This window comes from Tupaia chinensis, unplaced genomic scaffold (genome assembly GCF_000334495.1).
Source record: "Tupaia chinensis unplaced genomic scaffold, TupChi_1.0 Scaffold000389_1, whole genome shotgun sequence".
NCBI lineage: Eukaryota > Metazoa > Chordata > Mammalia > Scandentia > Tupaiidae > Tupaia > Tupaia belangeri.
This window is the reverse complement of record NW_006159891.1, coordinates 856569-878279: the sequence shown is the minus strand read 5'-3', so window position 1 is coordinate 878279 and position 21711 is coordinate 856569. Positions and strand designations below refer to the sequence as shown.

Sequence of the window (21711 nt, the reverse complement as noted above, 5' to 3'; positions counted from 1 at the left end):
ATATATATGTATATATATATATATATACACACACACACACATATATATATGTACACACATATATATGAATTTTTCTGGCATACAGATTTTTATATATGTACACATATGTATATAAGTGTGTACATATATATATACATATATGTAAATATATCACTTTTAAATGATCCATGAAGCAAGGCAATTTACCCAATCAAACTGCTCGCTGCCTTTTTAATTTTATTTACACAGTTTAGTTTTTATTAAAAGTGTTAGAAAGGTTGATAATTCATTACAGCTATACAAACTTGTATCCTAAATAAAACAGTGATTCTTTTCTACAGCTCAATTAAGAGTTTTCAGTGTTACTTTACCTAAATTAATGGTTAAAGGTTAACACTCCTGTTCATGTCAAATGAGCTCAAGACGGGTTTCTGATTTGACTCATGAAACAGGATCCCAGCTGGTGAAATGCAATAGAAATATCATCATCTTTTGAGGGGTCAGGTCTCGTGGGACTAGATTTCTTTCCTTTTGTACCTATAAAGATATACAGCATTCAAGGATCAGAATGGCCAGACCTGACAGTTTCAAAAATAATAAAATTGATTTTGAAATTAATCCTCAGACAGTATGTCCTCTTCTTAACACAGCTCTGCCTTTAAAATATATTTATCTTACAGTATTAAATTAAATGTCAATTGATCAAGCTAACCAGAGAAGTCCTTTTTTTCCTGACTGTACAGTCAAACTAATAATTGAATTTGAAGCTATTTAATGCTAAAGTAAATATTATTTTAAATGAGGCTTCAAAAATGGCTATTCTATATTATTTAGAAAAAAAGAGAGAGATTGACTTTTTGAAAAATTATTTCAATTAGTGTTTTGATAAAATAGTAGTTACATGAATGTATTCTCAAAAGTGAAAAGAATGTATAGCTTAGTGAATTTAGGGGTAAGAGGTAATCGGTACAAAATTTTGGAATTTCTAGAACTGTGTGCTAGTCTTTTGGAATAATAGAGGAGATCATCTCATATCTGTAATTTTATGAAAATCTAGTTTGTATGGTTTCTGGGGGAAAAGGGAGAATTTTACCATCTTGGAAACAGGTCTGATGGCTTTACTGGAAAAGAGAACCGTTTGTTCAAGAATTTTATTAGTTTTTAAGTACATCTATTACTCTTCCAGTGGCCAGTCTTCCAGTAAATAATGAGTAGAATTCTGATTTCTCTTATTCTATTCCAATTTGCACATTTTCTCTAATTTTGTATGTGTCCTCCAATTCTTAAAAATCATTTTGGTTGAGGTGTAGTCACAAAACATGGAAACAATTACTTTGAAGAGAGAAATTCTATCAGGAAGTAATTGTATCATATGATGGTTTTTCTATTTCTCCCCTCCCTCTAGAGGCAAAAATAAATTTACTCACTCTTTTGAGTGAAATGACTGGTAATTTGAGTCTTGAGACAACTTATCTTACAGCTGAGCTGAAATGCTCAGCAGCTGAAAAGTTGTCAGTAAAAAATTAAATATTTTCTCAATTATTGGAAAGTTTTTTTTTATTTTTTAAACATATTTCATCATTTCCCGCAATTTTCCTGTGGAATATAATTTAATTTCACTGAAAACTCCTTTCCTAGTTCTCTGAAATATGAAAAAAAATCCTTGAATAATGGATTGTGGCAAGTACGTATCAGTTTTAGCATGTATCTTTCAGGCGGTTAAAACGTTTTCTGCATAGCTAATCTATGAAACACTAACACCATCATGAAAAAATGCTAAATAACTCTTGCACATACAATAAAATGCCCAAGACCAGATGGGGTAATATTCTAAATTATATCCATACTAAATTTTTTATCACTGTCTCCTCTATTATGGGAGCTTATTTTCTTATCTTCAAGACATCTCTGTGTTTAAAAAAAAAAAAATGAAGCCCTGACCATTATTACTTCATGTTTAATATATGGGCGACCTAATAGGACTCTAGACTGAGGATCTGGATCCTAGATGACTTGGTATGACTCTCTCCACATTCTAAGTTCTCTACATTTTCTAAATTCACCACTGAAAAGGCAAGCACACCCTTACTTTGTGTTCAGTTTCAAATAGTAAAAGCTTTCAAGATTTATGATTATCATGTCATAAGTCTTTTTTTTTTTTCATGTCATAATTCTTAATAGTTAAGTCTCTCTTATGGAAATTAAGGATTCACCAGAAGCACGTGATCTGAAGGAAGAGGCTCTCCTTATGTAGATTAAACAGATAAACTAATAAAGAGTCCCTAGAAAGTCCTGCCTTAACTTTATGCTGGATTTCAACTCAGATTTTTCAATTCACAGATCTTCTCATTAATGATATAGGAACTGTTACTGCAGCAGGCAATACTTTTTTCCCTCTGTTAATTTAGATCTTCTCATTAATGATATAGGAACTGTTAACTGCAGCAGGCAATACTTTTTTCCCTCCATTAAGTTCTTGGACAGGGAAACTACCATTCATAGATTTTTGTGAGTATTTTTTTTTTTCTTTTTCAGTCATACTGATGGGGAAAAAAAATCTCTATTAGAAGCCTGAAGAAGCACCTTTCTGAGCTCCTGCTATCTCAGTCACTTAAGACGATCTTGAAATGAATTACTTCCTTTTGGTCCTCCCCTGCCTTCCCCACTGTAATATTAATCAGAGAGATTAGACTCCTCCACAACCACCCATTCATCCTGGAACTTACCCATTGTTAAGTGGCAGGTCCACCCAATTAACTAGACCAAGACCTAAACATCTTGCCCTCTGGTTAACTTACTTTTGGATTAATTTATTCTGCATTAATTTATATTTGAAGAGGGTGTCTTGTGTTTTATATTAAATATCTTCGAGCAAAAATAAATTTTCTTAGAAACATACGGACTCTAAGTTAGGGAGAGAAGACTCTTTTCTTTTTTTTAAAAAAAGAATATTTATTCTATTTAACTTTATTTATTTATTTATTTATAATTTGATGAGAGAGAGAGAGAAAGCAAGCAGCCAGGTCCAAGACTCAAACCTTAGTCAGTCATGTGAGAGTCCAGCTCCCTCAACCACCATGCCACCTGCTAATTAGTAATTAGACTCTCATAGTTGTTCTTCTCTGCTTCAGTGATAAGAATATGTCTTCATTTATTTTCACTTACTATCACTTATATCTCAAAAAATAAAATCTCTCAGTAGAAACATTCAACATTTGCTTAGGTAGTCTCTATTTTTCTGAGAATTATTTTCCAAATTTTTACAGATTCCTTTCTTAGGGTGACCATCTTGTCCAGGGTTCCCAGGGACATTCCCACTTTGACACTAAAAGCCACATGTCCCAGGAACTCCCTCAATCACAAGCAAAGGGGGACATTGGTCACTTCGTCTGTCACCTGCCTTTCTCACATTCGTGATAGGCTCTTCAATTAACATTCAGCTTTACAGCGGAGACCGATAATCTGAATCAGAAAGTAACTGTCAGTCTGTCCGCAGTGGTTTTAAAATGTGGTTCTTCAACTACCACCACCAGCAATACCCGAGACCTTGGTAGAAATTCGGATATTCAGGCCCCAATCTAACCTATGGAGTCGGGCAGGACAGAGCAGTCAGCGATTTGGATGTAGGTTCAAGTTTCAGAATAACTAGTTTGCAGTGGGAGGATTATTTCCAGTGCATGGAAGTTGCCAGCGTCTTGATCCATCATGCTTGGATGCCGTGAGAGGCAAACGAATATAAAGAAAAGAATGGGAAAAACAAAGTGTTTTTAAAAATAATAAAGAGAAAGTTATAAAGGGTGACAAATGAAAATTTAGGGGTCACAATGGTCTATTTATAATGCTATGCTCATTTTTAAAATTATTGTCAGAGAGCACATGTACTCAATATAGAGAGAGACAGAGAATGAGAAAGAGACCACACCCTTCAGTGGGTATGGTTATGTTATGCTCCTGTCAGTTCTTTTCAATTTCTCCATTCCCTCTGGATTTCAGGCATGCACACACATGCACCCAGCATCTGTCTCAAGCCTCTGGGACCAGGACTCAACCTGCAGTTGACCACGTAGGATCCAACTCCCAGTGCACAGAACGTAACTGCTACTGTACGTGGTTGGCCCTTGCTGTGCAAAGGTTTAGTCTGGCTCCTTACTGCGTTACCTCCAGTTTTTAAAGAAAGACAGATTCCTAACCGGCCAGATTTGCTGACAGCAGCATCTGTATTTATCAATGACCAATTTTCCAACAAACGCTGGTCTGGCTGCATTATGGAGGATATGACACCCTGTAGGAGGCAGGAATATAATATAATATAATATAATATAATATAATATAATATAATTAATATAATATATAATAAAGAGAATCCCCTGACATGATAACACATTGACAGATAGCCAACACGACTGCTATCACCCAAGAACATTCCTGGTATATTCTGAGACCAAAAAGACATGGCAAGGCTTCTGTCCTAGAATGAATCCCTTCTTTACACAGTTTGAAGACAGGGAAGAAGGCAAATTACCTGGGAGAGAAAAATATATATATATTCTGGGAGAGAACCTATGTCAAGTCACATAACCAGTGTCTTCACTGTTGTGGGAATGAGTATTGTTTAAGGACACGGGCACAGTGTCCCTAGAGTAACTTCCACAACCAGGAACCTTTTTTTTCTAATTATTTTATTTAACTTTATTTATTTTTATTTATTTCAACTTGACCAGAGAGGGACAGAGACAGAGAGAGAGGGAGAAAGAGAAGAAAAGGGAGAAAGCAAGCCACCAGGTCCAGAACGTGAGCCACAGTCGGCCATGTGGGAGTCCAACACCCTTAACCACCACACCACCTGCCAACCCCCATGGCCAGGCACCTTCATCACAAATAGAACACTCAGAAGATTTTTGCCTGCACAGGATTTTATATACACACAGACACACACACACACACATACACACATACAAGGTAATATTTACATAATTTAAATTTCACATAAAACATCTATTTCTTGTTTTCATCGAGGTAATAATTAGAATGTAGTAAAACTGAAAAGGTCTCTAACACTGTCATTGTCCTTTGGCCTGCTTCACTCATTTATATCTTCTGGCTTTTTCTGGTTTTTTTTTTTTTTTTTTTGGTGGGGTGAGGAGAATGGAAGAAGTGGGGCCACTACTTCAAGGAAGTATTCCTGCTTTTACTTGTGAAATCAAGCTTAAACTAGAGAGCTCTATGTTGAGGTCAGAGACCCTATTAGAAGGTGCATGGTTTGTAAACATAAAGTAGCTCCCAGCTGTAGTTAGCCAACTGCTGGGTCGTGCCTACCACACGGAGACCTCGGTGTTTCGGGAGACGTGGCTTCTCCCACCAGCTTGGCCCGATTCTCCTCTCTCTTCTCAGTTCCCTGACCCACGTCTAATCTTTGACCTGGTCCTGATCACCCCCTCCTTCGTAGGACTCCTACAACCATGTGGCTCTGAGGCACACAGTTCAGAACTGAGCTTCCCTTTCTGTAATTCCCATTTGTTCAACTCAGTAAAAACCTCTGAACAAGACCCAAATACACAGAAGTAAGGTCTTCTGTTTCACAGGCTCATGATACATGGACCCCGAAAAGTGCAATGTAGACCCCCAGTCCATTGGGGTCCATTGTCACCTGGGCCTAAGACTATGGTATGACGCTCAACAATTTTGGTTATATTAAATGAAGTAGATACAAAAGAAACCACCAGTAACGATTTCTAAAGATTTGTGGGTTTGTTTGTTTTTTTTTTAATTTGGTCATGATGCACCTTTTTATTCTTCAGAATATCTGCATATTTAAGAGGAAGCAGCTGTTTTGCTCCCTTGCTAGCAAGTCTGAGTGAGACTTCAATTCACAACAGGAAAGAAGAAAACACATCACTCGTAATTCTAAGTCTTCAGTCCACAATAAAGCATGATGAACATCTTCAGGTCATAACATTAATCCCTGTTACTTGGAAGGACACTTACATAACTCATCTGTGGTTTTTCCCATTTGGGTTATGAAGTCTCTAACTAGAAGAATTAATTTCTTAACCAGACCATGTAACTTGGCTGCTCTCTTTCATTATCCAAAATTCAAGTTGCGGATATTTTCTGGAATCCTTTTTCATGTTTTATGGATTTTTTAAAAAAATATTTACAGTGTTTTTATGCAAGATGAGGGTCACGAATGGGCCTCTCCGAGTACAGATGGAATTGCTTTCATTCTCAATGCAAGCCCCTTCTGTCTCAGTCAATGGTTGAGAGTATCATACCCAATATTTTTTCTCTGAAAATGGCTGATTTTGATGAAACTCTTGGCCCTGGCTCATTGTATGCTGCTTGGATCATTAGGAAATATCCTTCACTTCTGGAATTCTCTTGTTTTCACAGGTTTATTTGAACACTAAATCAAATTATGTATATCAAATTATTTTTTAATGATATAAAACACTGAGCAAACTGGTCACGTGTTTTTTTGTTTGTTTGGGTTTTTTTTTTTTTTTGGAGAGATTGTCACTATAGGGCGCGTGCGCTCGCCAGACAGACAGAGAGAGACATAGAGACAGAAAGTGAGAAATTAACCCCCAGGGGGGATGGTCACGCTGCAATCCCTTCTCCTCCATTCTCCTCTCGGGATCTTGGGCACACACGCACACGCGCCCGGCGTGAGTTTTAAGCCACCGGGTCCAGGATGGGAACCGCGGTCGACTACGTGGGAGTCCAACGACATAGTCATTACGCTAACTGCTGGTTCCGTGCTCACATGTTACTTATTCACAGGCACGTATGCACATACTTCCAACCAATCATTTTTGGTTTATTGGTGGCAGTGAACAGTTATGAGACCATTTTAAAGTTGTTGGGTTTTATGTTGTTTCCAGCTTCTCAAAGATATTTTCTGGCCAGTACCATTTTGGTAATGGAATCTTGGCAGACAAAGAAAAACTAATCAGAAAGTGATCAGAAAGTGGACATTTTAGTGTTCCAGGAAATAAATGGATTCTAGTAACAAAACCTGGTGTTAGAATAATTTTATTTTTCTTTAGTAATGAGACACTAGTCTGTGGTATGACTCTTTTTTTTTTTTTTTAATATGGGTGTTGTGGGGTTAGTAGGTAGCATGGTGTTTAAGGCTCTGGATCCCACATGGCCAACTGTACAGTTCAAGTGTCTGGTCTGGGGCTTGAAAGTCATGCCAGTCTGTGTATGCATGCCCAAAATCCTGAGAGGAGAATGGAGGAGAAAGGATTGCAGCATGGCCATCCCCCCGGAAGGATGATTTCTCTCTTTCTGTCTCTTCCTCTCTTTCTATCTCTCCATCGAGCGCACGTGCCCTACAGCAAAAATCTCAATTTTAAAAAAAAAGATATCCTGAAACTGCAGTCACCTCTTCTTGAGAAGTAAGAATGAACACAACTTTTCATTGCAAGAGCAGCACTGTCATTTAAAGCCACCATCCAATCCATTTATCATAAACTTTTCAGTGTGACATTAACTAGTGACCGTGGCAGCATGTGGGATGAAGGACAGTTCCAAACGTAGCTTTAACTGGATGGGCAGCATAGGAACATTTTGGGTAGGAGGTTAAGAACCGATTAGGAAACAGGTAGAAGTAGAGGAATGGAGAGAGTGTGCGTAGAGAGCCACGTTGCGGTTCATTTGTGGCCATGGCTGACATCACTAACATCATGGTGACTGGCGTATTGGGGAGGAGACTTTTATAAGTCCAAGTGAACTTAGACTGAGGTAGTTTGGCAGTTGATCTTGGGCGGTTAATGGCTCCAAATTTAGAATCAGACTTTGGAGCTAAAAGGGTTGTAGAGTTACAGGGCATCAACACTTTCACGGTCATCAAACTCTTGAAACTATGTGACAGCCACATGGTGCGACTGGCGTGTGAATTTCTTGTGAATTGTAGCTATTGATATTTAAATACTTGTAATACAAACTCCTCTCATGTGGCCTGGCGTAGGACAAGCATTTAATAATATGCTGCATTAGAATGACTCTTATTTTGATATTGATGTTTCTGTACCTGGTGTTGAATTATAACTCTTTATAAATGGGGCAATGATTTTCTGAACTGCTGATCTGGACAAAGCAATTATGGCATCATAATTTTTTTTGCATATACATAAACAAATGCACCTGTACCTCTTTTTTTTTTTATTAACAAAAAGGAATATAGAAGGAAAACAGAGAGACATATAAGTAGTAAGGAAAAAATATTTTTAAAGTATCTTCTCTTTTAATTTTTCAAAAGCCATCTGTCTAGAAACATGTGTACAGAATACAATGTACAGTACATAGTATTTGACTGAGGTCATAAGCTAACAAGAGAAATTGGTGGGTATGTTTGTTTACTCCATAGAACACTTTGGAGTTGTATTTGTGTATGTTTTCAAGAATCACCCAAATGTTTGAATTGAATATGTGACATTCAACATGGTTACTATATCCATTGCTCATGCGACAACAGATGCATGGTTGACAAGAAGCAGTAGATATCTGCTCTTATTTTTAGCACAACTCTCTATTAGTGATGCATTTCCGAACAGGGAAAAGTAATACTGTTGTTTTCCCCTCCTTTTTTCTATGGCATGTTGAAGCAGACAGTACCACAGGGACACCAGCAATATCGACGACGACAACTGTGGAAATCCGCAAGAGCAGTGTTGTGACAACTGAGATCACCTCTAAAGTGGAGAAGAGCCCCACAACAGCCACGGGCACCAGCTCGTGTCCGTCCACGGAGACTGAGGAAGAAAAGGCGAAGAGGCTTCTTTACTGTTCGCTCTGCAAGGTTGCTGTCAACTCCGCCTCACAGCTGGAGGCGCACAACAGTGGTGAGATGCGAGATTTCTTCTCTGTCTCAACAGCTCTGCAATTGCTGTCCTCTGAATAGATTAGATCTTTTGCAGCAGGGGACAAAGAGGTGGCGGGAAAGTGGCAATTATTACAGGGAACCCATTAACCATTAAAAAATAAGCATGACAAGCAAAATGTCATTTATGTGGGAACAAGGGAGGGTTTCCAGGACTTGCAGGCCAAAGCCTGTGTGTGTATGTGTGCACGTGTGTGCACGGGCACACATGCACACACACACGTGCACACTTATCAGGAGATAAACTATAATTCTGAAATAATGTTTTTCATTTGTATGCTTTCTAGATTGTTAATATACTTCCAGGCATTTGCTTTTAAATGAACTTTTCTAAAATTGTGTCCCTAGTATTGTTGCAAACCACGGTCACATGAGTCCATGGGTTTGGGGACTGTATGATGATTTTCTTTTTATGGCAAATAATGTTATTTGGGCTAGATCTATGTGATCCAGACAGATAAACTTCAGAAAATGTGTTCTGTCAAGCCACCGATGTATGATCTCTATATGTGACATTTTATTCACTCCCAACAACTTAAAGATCTTATTGTTTTCATTTGTTTGAGACGCAGAGAGAGCACAGTGTATGACCAGTTAAGTGACAAAACCATGATTCAAACCCGATCCCTCTGATTTAACAGCAAACTATAATAAGGAGAAGAGAAAATATATTAATTAATGTAATACTGACATGCCAGGACAAAATGCTCTCCTGATATATTTTTATTTCATCCCGCTGTTCTATATGTGCATGTGTGTGTGTGTACTATACATTAAACGTATAGATAATATATACCTAAACCTTTGTATGTGTATCTATATAAGTATAGATACACATATATACACACAAAAATAAAATGTCCCTTTTTCTCTGATGACTGGGTTCATTGCCAAGATCAACTTTTCTCAAAAATGCGGGGTTCATTGCCAGGACTGTATCATCACTATAACAGAAGAGGAATCATTTGTGAATCACACCCTGAGTTCATACTGCAGCTGGGTGTTGAGTCACTCACCCATCATTGCAGCACCAGTAATATTCAAGTATTGACTTCAAGACTCTCAGGAGTAATTGCAGAGGGAGAACAATGCCCCTCACACACATCTTCCTCCTGCACACAACATCAATTGTAGTCAAGGAGAGTTCATGAGTTCACCGACTGAAACCCCAGAAAAGCATCTGTTCCTTCATGAGAATCTATACTATGGAGATATGTCGTGTAGTTACTTATGCGAATGTATTTCTTCCTGTGTGCAAGATACTTGGGGGAGTGTAAACACCATCGGTAGTTCATTTATTTATCAAGAATGACCGATCCTTCCACATCATGATAAGGACACACATTTATTTTTGAGGGATTATCAATTCTTGAAGAATAAATTATGCCCTTTCAGAATGCAGTTTATTTATCAAGAAATCTAAGAGTCCTTCTTGAACTCTTATTAGAAACAAAAGAGTTACCTGTTTAATCATTTCATATCAGGCCAGCACTTTCATATTCTGACTTGACGGTCATCTCTGCTTTGTGTGTCAAAATTACCCACGGAACTTTTTCTTTTATTTAACTTTATTTATTTATCTATTATTATTATTATTAATTTGAGAAAGAGAGAGAGAGAAACAGTGAGAAAGCAAGCTACCAGAAATAGGATATATGGAAAGTTGTTTGTGTGAAAAGCTTGTTTAAGTCAGCCCACTGTGGTCAGTATTCATGGTCTTAATTGTATGAAGGCCTAAAGATTATGTCAGTCCCGTTCAGCATTTTCTAGGATATGGGTTAGACTTTAATTTGAAAATAGAGACACTTCCTTACCATAGTTCTACTGTTTTGCATTCTTTAAACTTTTTGCAAATTACATACCGATATCAAAAAATTCAGCCTTAATCCTTCTCCATGTCCCACAGGTCCATAATAAAGCTGTGTTTTCTAATGCGGTAACCACTAGCCTCCGGCGGCCAGTTAAATTTTAGTTAATTGCCAGATCAGCTTCTCTGTCACAGTGGCCTTACTTCAAATGCTGAAGAGCCACACATGGCTAATGGCGACCAGCTTAGTCATGTACCCATTTAGATAAAGAATACTTCCATCATTCCAGAAGTTGCGATTGGATCATGTACCAGAGTTGTCATTCATAAATAAAATACTTAGGTTATTGTGGTAGTGAGTGATTTAGGGTTATAGCCTAATAAAAGAAATTATTAGACACCTGTGAGCGTTCAGGATTTAGCGATTGCCCAGCTAATGACCTACACTGACGAACAACCAAAACAAGCGACTTCAGAGATGTGTTCAGTCCATTTTTGGCTGTGAAGTTTTACACAGCTGTCCCTGCTCAAAGTGGTTGCATGTGCAACCCAGTGGAATGTTCAAATGATGTTATTTTTTTCTCTCCATGCCTTACATAAAGTCATTGTTGTTTGTAGCACTTATAAAAATTTACCCATGAAAATGTGTTATTACTGAGGGTGTGGGGCTTCACGTTGAGAGTGGGCAGGCTTTTGCATTTTACTCAATACTCCTTCGTGCTCTTTTGAGTTTTCTACCAAGAACAGCTGTTACTTTTACTTAAAATGAAAAAAAAAATGAGGAAATAAAACTAGTTTGCATAAAGAGTACATGAAAACACTGCTTTTATAAATAACTAAAACAGCATTGCATCTCACTTACACTGGAAACATGTGATTGGTTTATTTATTGATCGTTGAGTGTTATATATGTGAAGACGGTTTTTGCTAGGCTCTCTTGGAGAATGGGTGTTAAAGTGGTGTGGCATTTTCTATGCTCTTAAGAACCTTTTTTAAAAATTTTTTAAAGGAGATGAAATAGGTGCATATAAAGACCTTTCAGTGCATGTATCCAGTAACATGTGTTCCCTAAAGTTGGAGCTGCAGTTTTATGGCTGAAAGAGGCTTCCCATGTGTGTGGTGTGTCTCCTCACATGCTGGCATCTCTAGAGTTTCACTCTATGGATTCTACACATGTATTACCCCACCCAACCCAGCTGTGTGCTCTACCCACTGGGTCCCTCTGCCTCCACAGCTCTTCCCTGGGATTTCTCAGGTTACAGCTTGTCTCTCAAACCAGCCCAACTTCATAGCTTTCCCTCAAGGGGCCTTTTCTGATGCTAGATCAAAGATATACCTTCTGCTCTCTTATTTATTTATTATTGTTTATTTATTTATTCCATGAGTGAGGGAGACGAGAGAGAGAGAATGCACCCCTAACAAGGTCTGGATGGCATGATCTACCTCGAGCCCTAAGCCATGGGTTGTGGGCAGGCATGTGCCCAGCATAATCTGGGAAGTCTCTGGACATGAACTAGGAACCTTTCTATTTAGGAATGCCTCCCAGAGCTTCCCATTTTACCTGTGCCATCTCTGGCTTCCTTCCTTCTGTTTTAGTTTTCATATTTTCCTTATGTCTACTTTCTGCATAAGACTTTAGATCCATTACTGAAGAATCAGCAAATTGCTTTCTACCATTAAACTAACAGAAATAGCAATTTACTCATTTGGGGTATTACGTGATAATCTGGTACCCAGGGCACCATTCTGGGTGGTTAATGCTTGCTGGTTTGCTGATAAAGTAAATGGAAGTTTTATTTCTAAGACCCAATGCAAATACAGTTAATGTGAACAATATATACTGTACAGGATGTCAGGGTAATAAAGAGTTAATTTGACATTTACAGATGTTTCAAGAGAATTTTTCTTCCGTAGGATGCACACGCGTTAAGATATAATGCTATAATATTATTGGTTTGTTGGGAAAGTCATGACACATCTTTGCCTAGAAAAATATAGAAAAATGCATTATGACTTTTTTGACAACTTAATACACTGTCATAAGCAAACACATACTAAAAAAAAAAGAAAGTAAAACTTGGCACTCTGCTCTTTGTGTGGACTGACTGCTTTCTTGCCCATTTTTCTTTAAGTTGAATCTTTGAACTCATCAGTGGGAAATTAACTAAATTATTGCTGCAATTTCATAGTTTTGTTAAGGGTTAAGTCAATACTGTTAAATGCTTAATGTGCATTCTGGAACGTGAATGTTTATGGTATTGAAGTTTATTTTAAAGAGGGACAGATTTTGAAGACTTACCTCAAGGTAGACTTCCATATAAAAGAAATGCCACTGGGACTTTCTTTGTAATGTCTTGAAAGTAATTTGGCAGTTTGAATCAAGAGACTTAAAAGTAGTCATATTCTTTGTCCTTGTAATACTGCTTACAAACATCTATCCCAAGGAAACAATCAAATACGTGATAGAAGAGTCAATGAGTAGGATGTTCATTACACCCTAAGTGTGTAGGGGAAGAAAGGACAAAATACAAATGTGTGATACTAGATGAGTGGTTAAATATATCATATCATGCATTTCAATTCTTTGTTGTCACTAAAGAGCATGTGCATTTCTAAAAGTATATAGAATTCCCCTTAGGAAATTTTATCTAGAACCACATTAACCAAGTTATCTCAATTTTTCAAAATGTGCATATACAAATAGAAAATTAAAAAGACAGGTACATGATAATCATTATTAATACTTTGATATACCCCTACTTGGTAGAATGATGTGTTTCTTTTAGTTTTAATTTTTTTTCTCAATTTTCCTAATGACTTAATGAATCATTTTTTTTTAAAGATTATTTGTATTATTATTTCTTTAGTTTGCTGTAGGGTACCTATGCTCATCCGAGAGAAAGAGAGACAAAGAGCGGGAAAGTGACCCCAGAGGATTGGCCACACCATAGTCGCTTCTCCTCCATTCTCTTCTCGGGATTTCAGGCATGGCCACACACACACACACCTGGCGTGTTTTGCCAGTTGCTGGCTCGACAACTTGAATCATGCCGTTGGTCTTGGGGAATCCAAATGCCTCAAGCTCCATAGCCCCTACCCCTGTTGGCCTGAATTATTTCTAGCAAATGACCTTCTTAAGGTTTGAAAGTCATTTACCATTTTCTTGCTTACCTACCTTTCTGTTATGCCAGTACCCACGTTGAGAGCCAGCTCCAGAATGAAGTCATGAAGTTGAGGAGTAAAAAAGGAGGCTAGTTCCTTCCGCCGGATTTTTATTTTTTGACAGATAAAAAAGCAATACGCATCTTGCTACAAAATACCCTAAAATAAATACGCAAAGGGACCAGCAGCTGACGGAATGGCTATATCGCTGGACTCCCATGTAGTCGACCATGGTTCGAGTCCTGGGCCTGGTAGCTTAAACTCACGCCGGGTGCGTGTGTGTGCATGCCCGAGATCCCGAGAGGAGAATGGAGGAGAAGGGATTGCAGCGTGGCCATCCCTGCTGGGGGATGAGTTCTCGTTTTCTGTCTCTTTCTTTTTGGTGAGCACACGCGCTCTAGAGCTAAAACCTCTCAAAATAAATAAAAATTAAAAAATAAAATACGCAAAAAGCAAATAAAGATTTTTTTTAACTGTCTTATGCCTTGTAAAATTTAAACTGTGGTTGGAGAATGAGTTCCCCTTTCCAAAATTGTGATGAAGGTCCTTGTCAGGGTCAGCGAATAACAAAAGAGCTCCTGGCAGATTCCCTCCTCAGAGGAGTGCAAGGGCAGACGAGGACTAGGCCCCTCAGCCAAGCCGTCCCAGAGGAAGCACAAGCTTTGCAAGATGTCTACAGGTTACCTGACGCTGGTACCAGGGCCGCCATCGCTGGCCATCCCATGGCCACAGCTTTTGGTGGCATTGCAATTCGTGGAACTGTGCTAGGCAGAAAAGAACCTAGCACGGAAAAAGAAAAAAAATGAGGGGGGGATTTGGAGGGCTCCAATTAAATCCAAGTTTAGAGAAAAGCCTGGATTCACAAAATAGAAAATTACAAGCGCTGTGAGAGACTGATGAGTAACCGAATCCAGATGGCCTAGAAATCCTTAGTGGACCTTCAGGGACTTGGCTAGAAACGCGCTTCTTACCTGCCAAGGAGTTCAAGCAGTGCTTAGTTTGTTAGCACAGGTAATGAATCCTTTTTGAGTATCAGTGTTTTACCTCTAAAATAAAGAGAATAACGGCACCTCATTCGTAAAGGAGCTACAAGTAGGTAAAGCATCTACCACAGGGTCTCAAATGTGTTAGAGTCAATAAAGGAATGTTTCCCCAAAATCTCGACTTATATTTTTAATGCACATTTGTTTCTCGAAAATGCAAATGCTTTACATTAAGAGTACATCTTACGGAATTTTTGTTGCTTCTAGAGGAAATACGCTAATGTTACAGCTACCCTTGCAAGTTTTAAGATCTTATAGAACTAGCCAAGAGTTGGGCCGGCACGTGGCATGTGGTTAAGGCACACTGGCGCCCACATGACTGAGTCTGTGGTTCAAGTCCTTAGATGCAGCAGTTTGAAAACAATGCTGGGTGTGTGTATGTGTGTGCCCAAAATCCCTAGAAGAGAATAGAAGACAAGGGATTGTGGCGTGGCCATGCCGCCTGGGGAGTGATTTCTCACTTTCTCTTCCCTTTGTCTGTCTCTGTCTCTCTCTCTGGCAAGCACACGTACCCAATTGCAAAAATCAAACAAAAGAAAACTATTCAGTAGTTCTTTTATTGTGGCTGGCAGTCTGTCATGAAATGCAGAGGTTATGGTGTACAAAAGTTCTGCTCTATTTGCTGATGACTAGTAGCACCGGAGGCCAAACTGTTGATGGAAGTCCCTTACTCTCCCAGTCTCGCCCCATTTTTAACCATGTGTGTGTGTGGGGGGGGGGAGGGGGGTTACATGGGTCGATATACATAGTTTTCCAGCACCTGTGAAGAGACTACACTGAAATAACGATTCTAACAGCCCAACGATTCTCTGAGAGCATGGGTGTTGGTCAAATATTTACATCCGTCTCATTTCTCGTCATCTAGAAACGTGATAGAGGTGGATCTTAGCTTGCCAAAGATATTCTTGGAAACACTTGATTTCCTGGATCTTTGCCTGCTGTTGCTCCTTTGGGGTCACATACTTTAAATTTCCCCTCATTGCCTTCACTCACCTGACACTCAGTGCTGAGGCAAGCCAGCCATATCTGGCTCTGTTTTTCCTCTTCCCAGTCGAGATAAGTTATTTCACTGTTGTTGAGTAGGTGTAAAACCATGTGCTGACCTTTTCCAGGTTCACCTACCAAACACCTGCTCCCAGTGACGAAAGATACTGAACCAAAAGTGAGGCCAGAGTCTCTCAAGAGAGTCAGCAAAAGAGTTGATCTCCTGCTGAGTTCTTAGGCATCCATAAACCAAACTAAGCCTGTAGGTGCTTCTCAACTTGATCTACAAGCTACATGAAATTATTGTACATGCTGAAATTATGTGCTGGGACAAAGATGTTTGAGCAACCTACACAGTTCATGTCTTACTCTCTAGGACATTTTTTGCTCGACTGTCACATGTGACTTAATGCCACCTTTAGGCCAAGTAATGCGTAAGCATTTGTGCTATGACGGGGCAGGGGGAGTAGGTGGAAATAAACCCTGGTGAGGCGTGACCACTGCCTCCATGGAGTGGACCTGTGGTCCGTAGTTCTTCCAATCTTCCCACCATGTTGACTTCTTTTTCCTTTCCATATTATTAACATATTAATATGTTGAGACAAGGAACATTTTAGTAACCACGAATAAGAACATACTATTTAAAATGGACAGTCGAGTTGTCAGAATGTAGACATTTGTATGCATATTGGACTCAGGAATGCTCAATTTAACTAAGGGAACTGTGGCCATGACCTGCCCTGGCCTGGAGCGCCCCTAGTATGTTTTCCTCATTGATATTCGATGTGTTTGAGAGACGGGCTTATGACTCAGAACTTAGAATCTTTTTGTTTCTCTTGCAGAAATGACCAACCATCTAATAAACACAATCAGGAAGGAGTAACTACTAAAAGAGGGGTTTAAAACATCAGAATGGCAGAAAGTACACAATTACAAAAGAACATTTCATAGCAGAAAGGCATGAATGACTAAGTGAGAAAAATAAATACTTACCAATTCTAAGAAAAAGGACATTTCAAGCAGCATTTCAAGAGAAAATGCCACTGTGGTGTAACAGTATGCAACTACAGCAATCTCAAAAAATTTTTAAAAAATAAACACACACACATGCACAGAGGTTGCATTTGATAAGTAGGTGTGACAGACCAAAATTGTTCTTTATTTATTAACAAGAAACATTTATATTTATAGTACATCTGTTTCAGTTTGAGTCTACCATGCATCTTGGTCATTTGTTTTCATTTGAATTTACATAGTTAATCGCTGTGGGATTTACTAGACTAAAATGGCTGCTTTTCCCCCAGAATTATTTAGATCTTTATACCATCACCCTTCCTCTTTAACCTAAAACCCATAGCCAAGATAACTTGTGTGTATTGTTTATAAAGTGGGTGTTTAATTAGTGCCAATTCTGTAAACACACCGTGTTTACACTGATTGCATTTGTTACCCCTCAGCTCCGACTGTACCTTGAGCAACTAAATCACTCTTCCTCATCAGCTATCATTTGTGTCTTATTAGCAGCAAGAGGAGATTAAATGAAGTCACACCCATTTAATTTTGCCTCAGGACTTTCAAGTTTAGTGACTGTATTGATGGTGCTTGTTTGTACTGTGGTGCATTAGGGGAGAAAAAAACAATTTAATAATGTTGTAGAAGATGATTAGAGCATGTCATTAGTCAACTACGTCATGAGTGTACTTTGGCTATAATCCTTGGAAGAATGACACTAAAACGAGGAGTCACATTTTATTACTGTCTTGTTTCTTGAAGGTATGTACTAACTAAGGTTGTTTCTCCTCTCCTCGTTCTTTCCCGCCTTCCCTTTTTTCTAAATATTCCTGGCAGGTACTAAGCACAAAACCATGCTAGAAGCTCGGAATGGAAGTGGGACGATCAAAGCCTTTCCTAGGGCAGGAGTGAAAGGCAAAGGACCGGTCAATAAGGGAAACACAGGCCTCCAAAACAAGACATTTCACTGTGAGATCTGTGACGTGCACGTCAACTCGGAAACACAGCTGAAGCAGGTAGGCAGCACCTGCCTGTCCAGGAGCAAGAGCACTGACCTCTGTGTGAGCCGGGTGTTCATGGTGCCATCTTCCTTTCCATTTCTGCCTTCTTGCCCCATGCATCCACCCACATCTCTTCCATTCACTGTCCTTATGTATTCGGGCTTATTATAGTCACCTGAGGAAATTCTAAAAACGTGGTGGCTTCTAGGCTCTTTCTGAAATGGTTGGCGGTGGGTGTGTCCTGTTCTTGCATGTGAAGAGTGGGAGGGAAAGAAGTATAAGATCTTCCCTCTACCGGGTTTTCAACGTGCTGATTTTCTTTGAAGGTCAACTTGAGATGTTCCATTTTTACTTGTGTACACGTATACATACTACAACGAAGTGTACACCGTCCTGTTCTTGTATTGTATATACTTATTACATGGTGATGTATTGTACTTCTAAATCTTGCCACCACCTGCTAAGGGGTGACTAATCATGTTGCCTTCATTTCTACTCTGAAAAGTCTCCCCCCCCCAAAAAAAAAAGGTCTTCCCAAGAGATCGGTTTCACATTGCCAGCTGAAGGCCCAGCCCTCATACGGTGGTGTCGTGTTTTTATGTATATGTGTGCTAATTCGACTGATTTTATGCACCTTAGTTGTTTATCATTAGAATTTAAGGGTTTGGCACTTGGCTATACAAATGTGAGGATAAACATTAGTATGGAAAGACATTCGTTCCTGCCTGGTCATCTTTGCTTATTTGCACATCGAATTCCTTCAGATATTCCTTTCTTTTGTAAACATGAAAAAAAAAATGAAGGGGTTATGTGCAATGATGAGGAGAAAACTAGGGGGAAAACGAAGATCTTTCTGCTTTTAAAAACTACAATGAAACGAATAGCATGCGATAGGTATCTTCAAGGCATCCGAATCCAAGGAGGAAAGTGCGTGCTCTTTTGTTTCTTCTTTCTGAAACTTCATGGAATAACGAATATCCTTCCTCAGGTTGAAGCAGTACTGGCGGAAGTTTTCCTGACAGACTTGTTAAGAACTGCCTTTGTTCCTTCCTTCCAATAGCACATTAGCAGTAGAAGGCACAAAGACAGAGCTGCTGGAAAGCCCCCCAAACCCAAATACAGTCCTTACAACAAACTGCAGAAGGCAGCGCATCCACTGGGGGTGAGTGCCCGTTTTGCTTTCCAAAGGACAGGGTCCTGTCTTTAATACCCCAATCTGCTCAGCTCGGATTTCCCTTGCTATTTGCCAGGTACTAAATGGATTGAACAACATGTGTCGAAGTGACAAAGGGTTGATTTAAAAGTCCAGGGTCTTCTCTACTCAAGGAATTATTGGTTTCATGATTTAGTTCAGTGTTTTGTCAGCTATCGCCCTAATCCTTTACCTTGTTGACTGGAGCTTAGGTTTATCACAGAGTGTCCAGAAGAGGGAAAAGCCAGACTCTCTTGGGTCAAGTAAACAATCCCGTGAAATCTCTTCTTGTTGGTGGATACTTTTAGGAAAAAAGGTCAATGAGAAACAATTTACTGTGTCTTTGTAAAATATCTTCAAGAGACAAAGCAGAAGGCATTGATAACCCTCAACAATTTTGGATTTTGACTTAATGTATGGCTTATATTATTTAATTATTCATCTAAAGACACTGTGTAAGGTCTGGGGAATTATATCCTTTGGAAATACCTTTTCCTCATCACTTTTGATGGTCTTTTCAGATTAGTAAGCATACTGGTGTGATGTCTTGACCTAGGTGTTTTTGTTAGGACTTTCAGGGAAATCCTTGAAAACTGCTAACAGTATAGGCTAATATTGATGAGCAATGTGCCCTTTTTCTGGTTGACATGACCAGAGTTTTCATCAACGAGACTCAGGGCTCAATGAACAGTTAGAACAACTGGTGTGAAGCATATGCTGAATTGTGCATTTTGAAACATTTTCTTGGAAATCGATTGTATTAATAACTGATGCTATTGTATGTTGCTGACACACGAAATAATAGCTCATGGAAAGCTGTAATCATCTGTTATGAAGCCCCAGTAAGGACTGACCCAATTAATTTAGGAGCATCATTTTTTTCTTCCTTCCCAAATGAAATAATTTCATTCTTTTGTTAGTTGCATTGGGAGGCTGTGAATTCTGTGAGGCCTGGTGTTTCGGCTACACCAGTCATAACCTATGCTGCTCCCTGGCCACCATAGTTGCAGCCTTTGGCAATCGACTGAGGGGGGTTAAAATAAACAGAATAGTCAGAATCGTGTGACTATTAGTATCTAAACTCTCCTTTTTAACTGTCACCCTGTTGTTCTTTCCACAAATGGGAACCTTCTTTCCACAAGAACAGGTATCTTACTCTTCTTACTAGCCAGATAATGAACTGGCTTTTTAGGGTAAGGTTAAGAAAAGGTGTTTGCCATTTGCACAAAGAAAGAAAAGGACAAAACATGCCAAAATGTGGGAGAAGTAAGTTTTCTTTGATTTTTTTTTAGTGGAATTTTGCTAGTTTTATTTCCCTTAAAGAGTGCCTCACATCATTGGAAAGGGCATTCGCTGTTCACCCGGATTCCATACCGGGAGTCTGATAGCAGCTGGTAACATTAATGCTTCTGTCTTTTCAAATGTCTGCTCCTTGATAATCAGTGCATGTGTGAAGGCTGGCTTAAGAATTACCTGTCTTTTTCTCAATGAATACTTTTCTCTGGAAGTGTCATTTTCAACAACAACAACAAAGTTGCTGAGTAATTTTCTGGAGGATTATTTAACATTCCTGGTCAGCCATTGTCAAGTATCTTCCACTTCTAACCAAAGGGAAAATGCTGTACGCTTTCCATTTTCTTTGTTATCAGTTCACAGTGTAAGTTTACCTTTGTAGTTGCTCGCCGCTCTTTTGTTTTCAAAAAAATATTTAATTTAACTTGATTTATTTTTTCATTTTATTTGACCAGAGAGGGACAGAGTGAGAGAGAGAAAGGAAAAGTGAGGAAACAAGCCACCAGGTCCAGGACTCAAACCTCAGTAGACCATGTGGTCGTCAAGCTTCCTTAACCACCAGGCTACTTGCTGGCCCTTAGTGCTATATTTTAAAAGCTTCCTGCATTTGGGATTACCATTTGGGATTCTAAAAACAGACTCCAAAATTTTATTCTTCTGCTCCTTTTTCCCCCTCTCTTTCTTGCAGGTAAAATTAGTATTTTCGAAAGAACCTTCCAAACAAGGCCATGGGCTCCACGAATTCTCCCGACCCCACTGGCAGCTGCGGCAGCAGCTGCGGCCGTGGCAGTGAACTCCCCCTTCAGTCTTCGAACTGCTCCTGCAGCAACCCTGTTCCAGACTTCTGCACTTCCTCCAGCACTCCTGCGGCCAGCTCCTGGACCCATTCGGACCGCCCACACTCCTGTGCTGTTTGCTCCTTACTGAATTCCAAATGGGAGTCCTTGTACTGCAATAATTTTTCAAACAAAAACAAAACATGAGAACTATGCAGTGTTTATTTATAGTTTAAAGTATATCTGAAGAGCCAGGACTTTTGATAGTGAATGGAAAAGATTATAAAAAGGGTGGGAGTTTGGGCGGGTGGGAGGGAGGGAGTGATATTTTCTCCAAATTAAAGCATTCCTCTTGAACACCGATTGTTTTAGAAGTGATCGCCAACGTTGACTTGTAGTGGTATCTAGAATTTCTGAAGCCTTTGTGACTGTGCTTTTGGGCACCTCCTTTCCCTCTGCATTGTCTTTCCTGCTTTATGAAACAACTATACATTGTCTAAGGGCATTAACTGGTTCCAATGTATATATAATAATTTACTCTATAGATTAAAATAATATGAAAAAAGGAAAAAAAAAAAA

The 21711-nt window shown here is 39.0% G+C and overlaps 1 protein-coding gene across 1 annotated transcript in view; it reads left to right on the top strand.

Annotated features, from left to right (window-relative positions):
• LOC102503407 (zinc finger protein 385D-like) overlaps positions 1–21433 on the top strand; it is a 673076-nt gene extending 651643 nt beyond the window's left edge. The window contains 5 exon segments of the mRNA XM_027773944.1: positions 8592–8825; positions 17708–17886; positions 18932–19033; positions 21045–21080; positions 21083–21433. Coding sequence (XP_027629745.1) covers positions 8592–8825; positions 17708–17886; positions 18932–19033; positions 21045–21080; positions 21083–21283 — 752 coding nt within the window. The 3' untranslated portion in view covers positions 21284–21433.
• Positions 21434–21711: the final 278 nt, after the last annotated feature.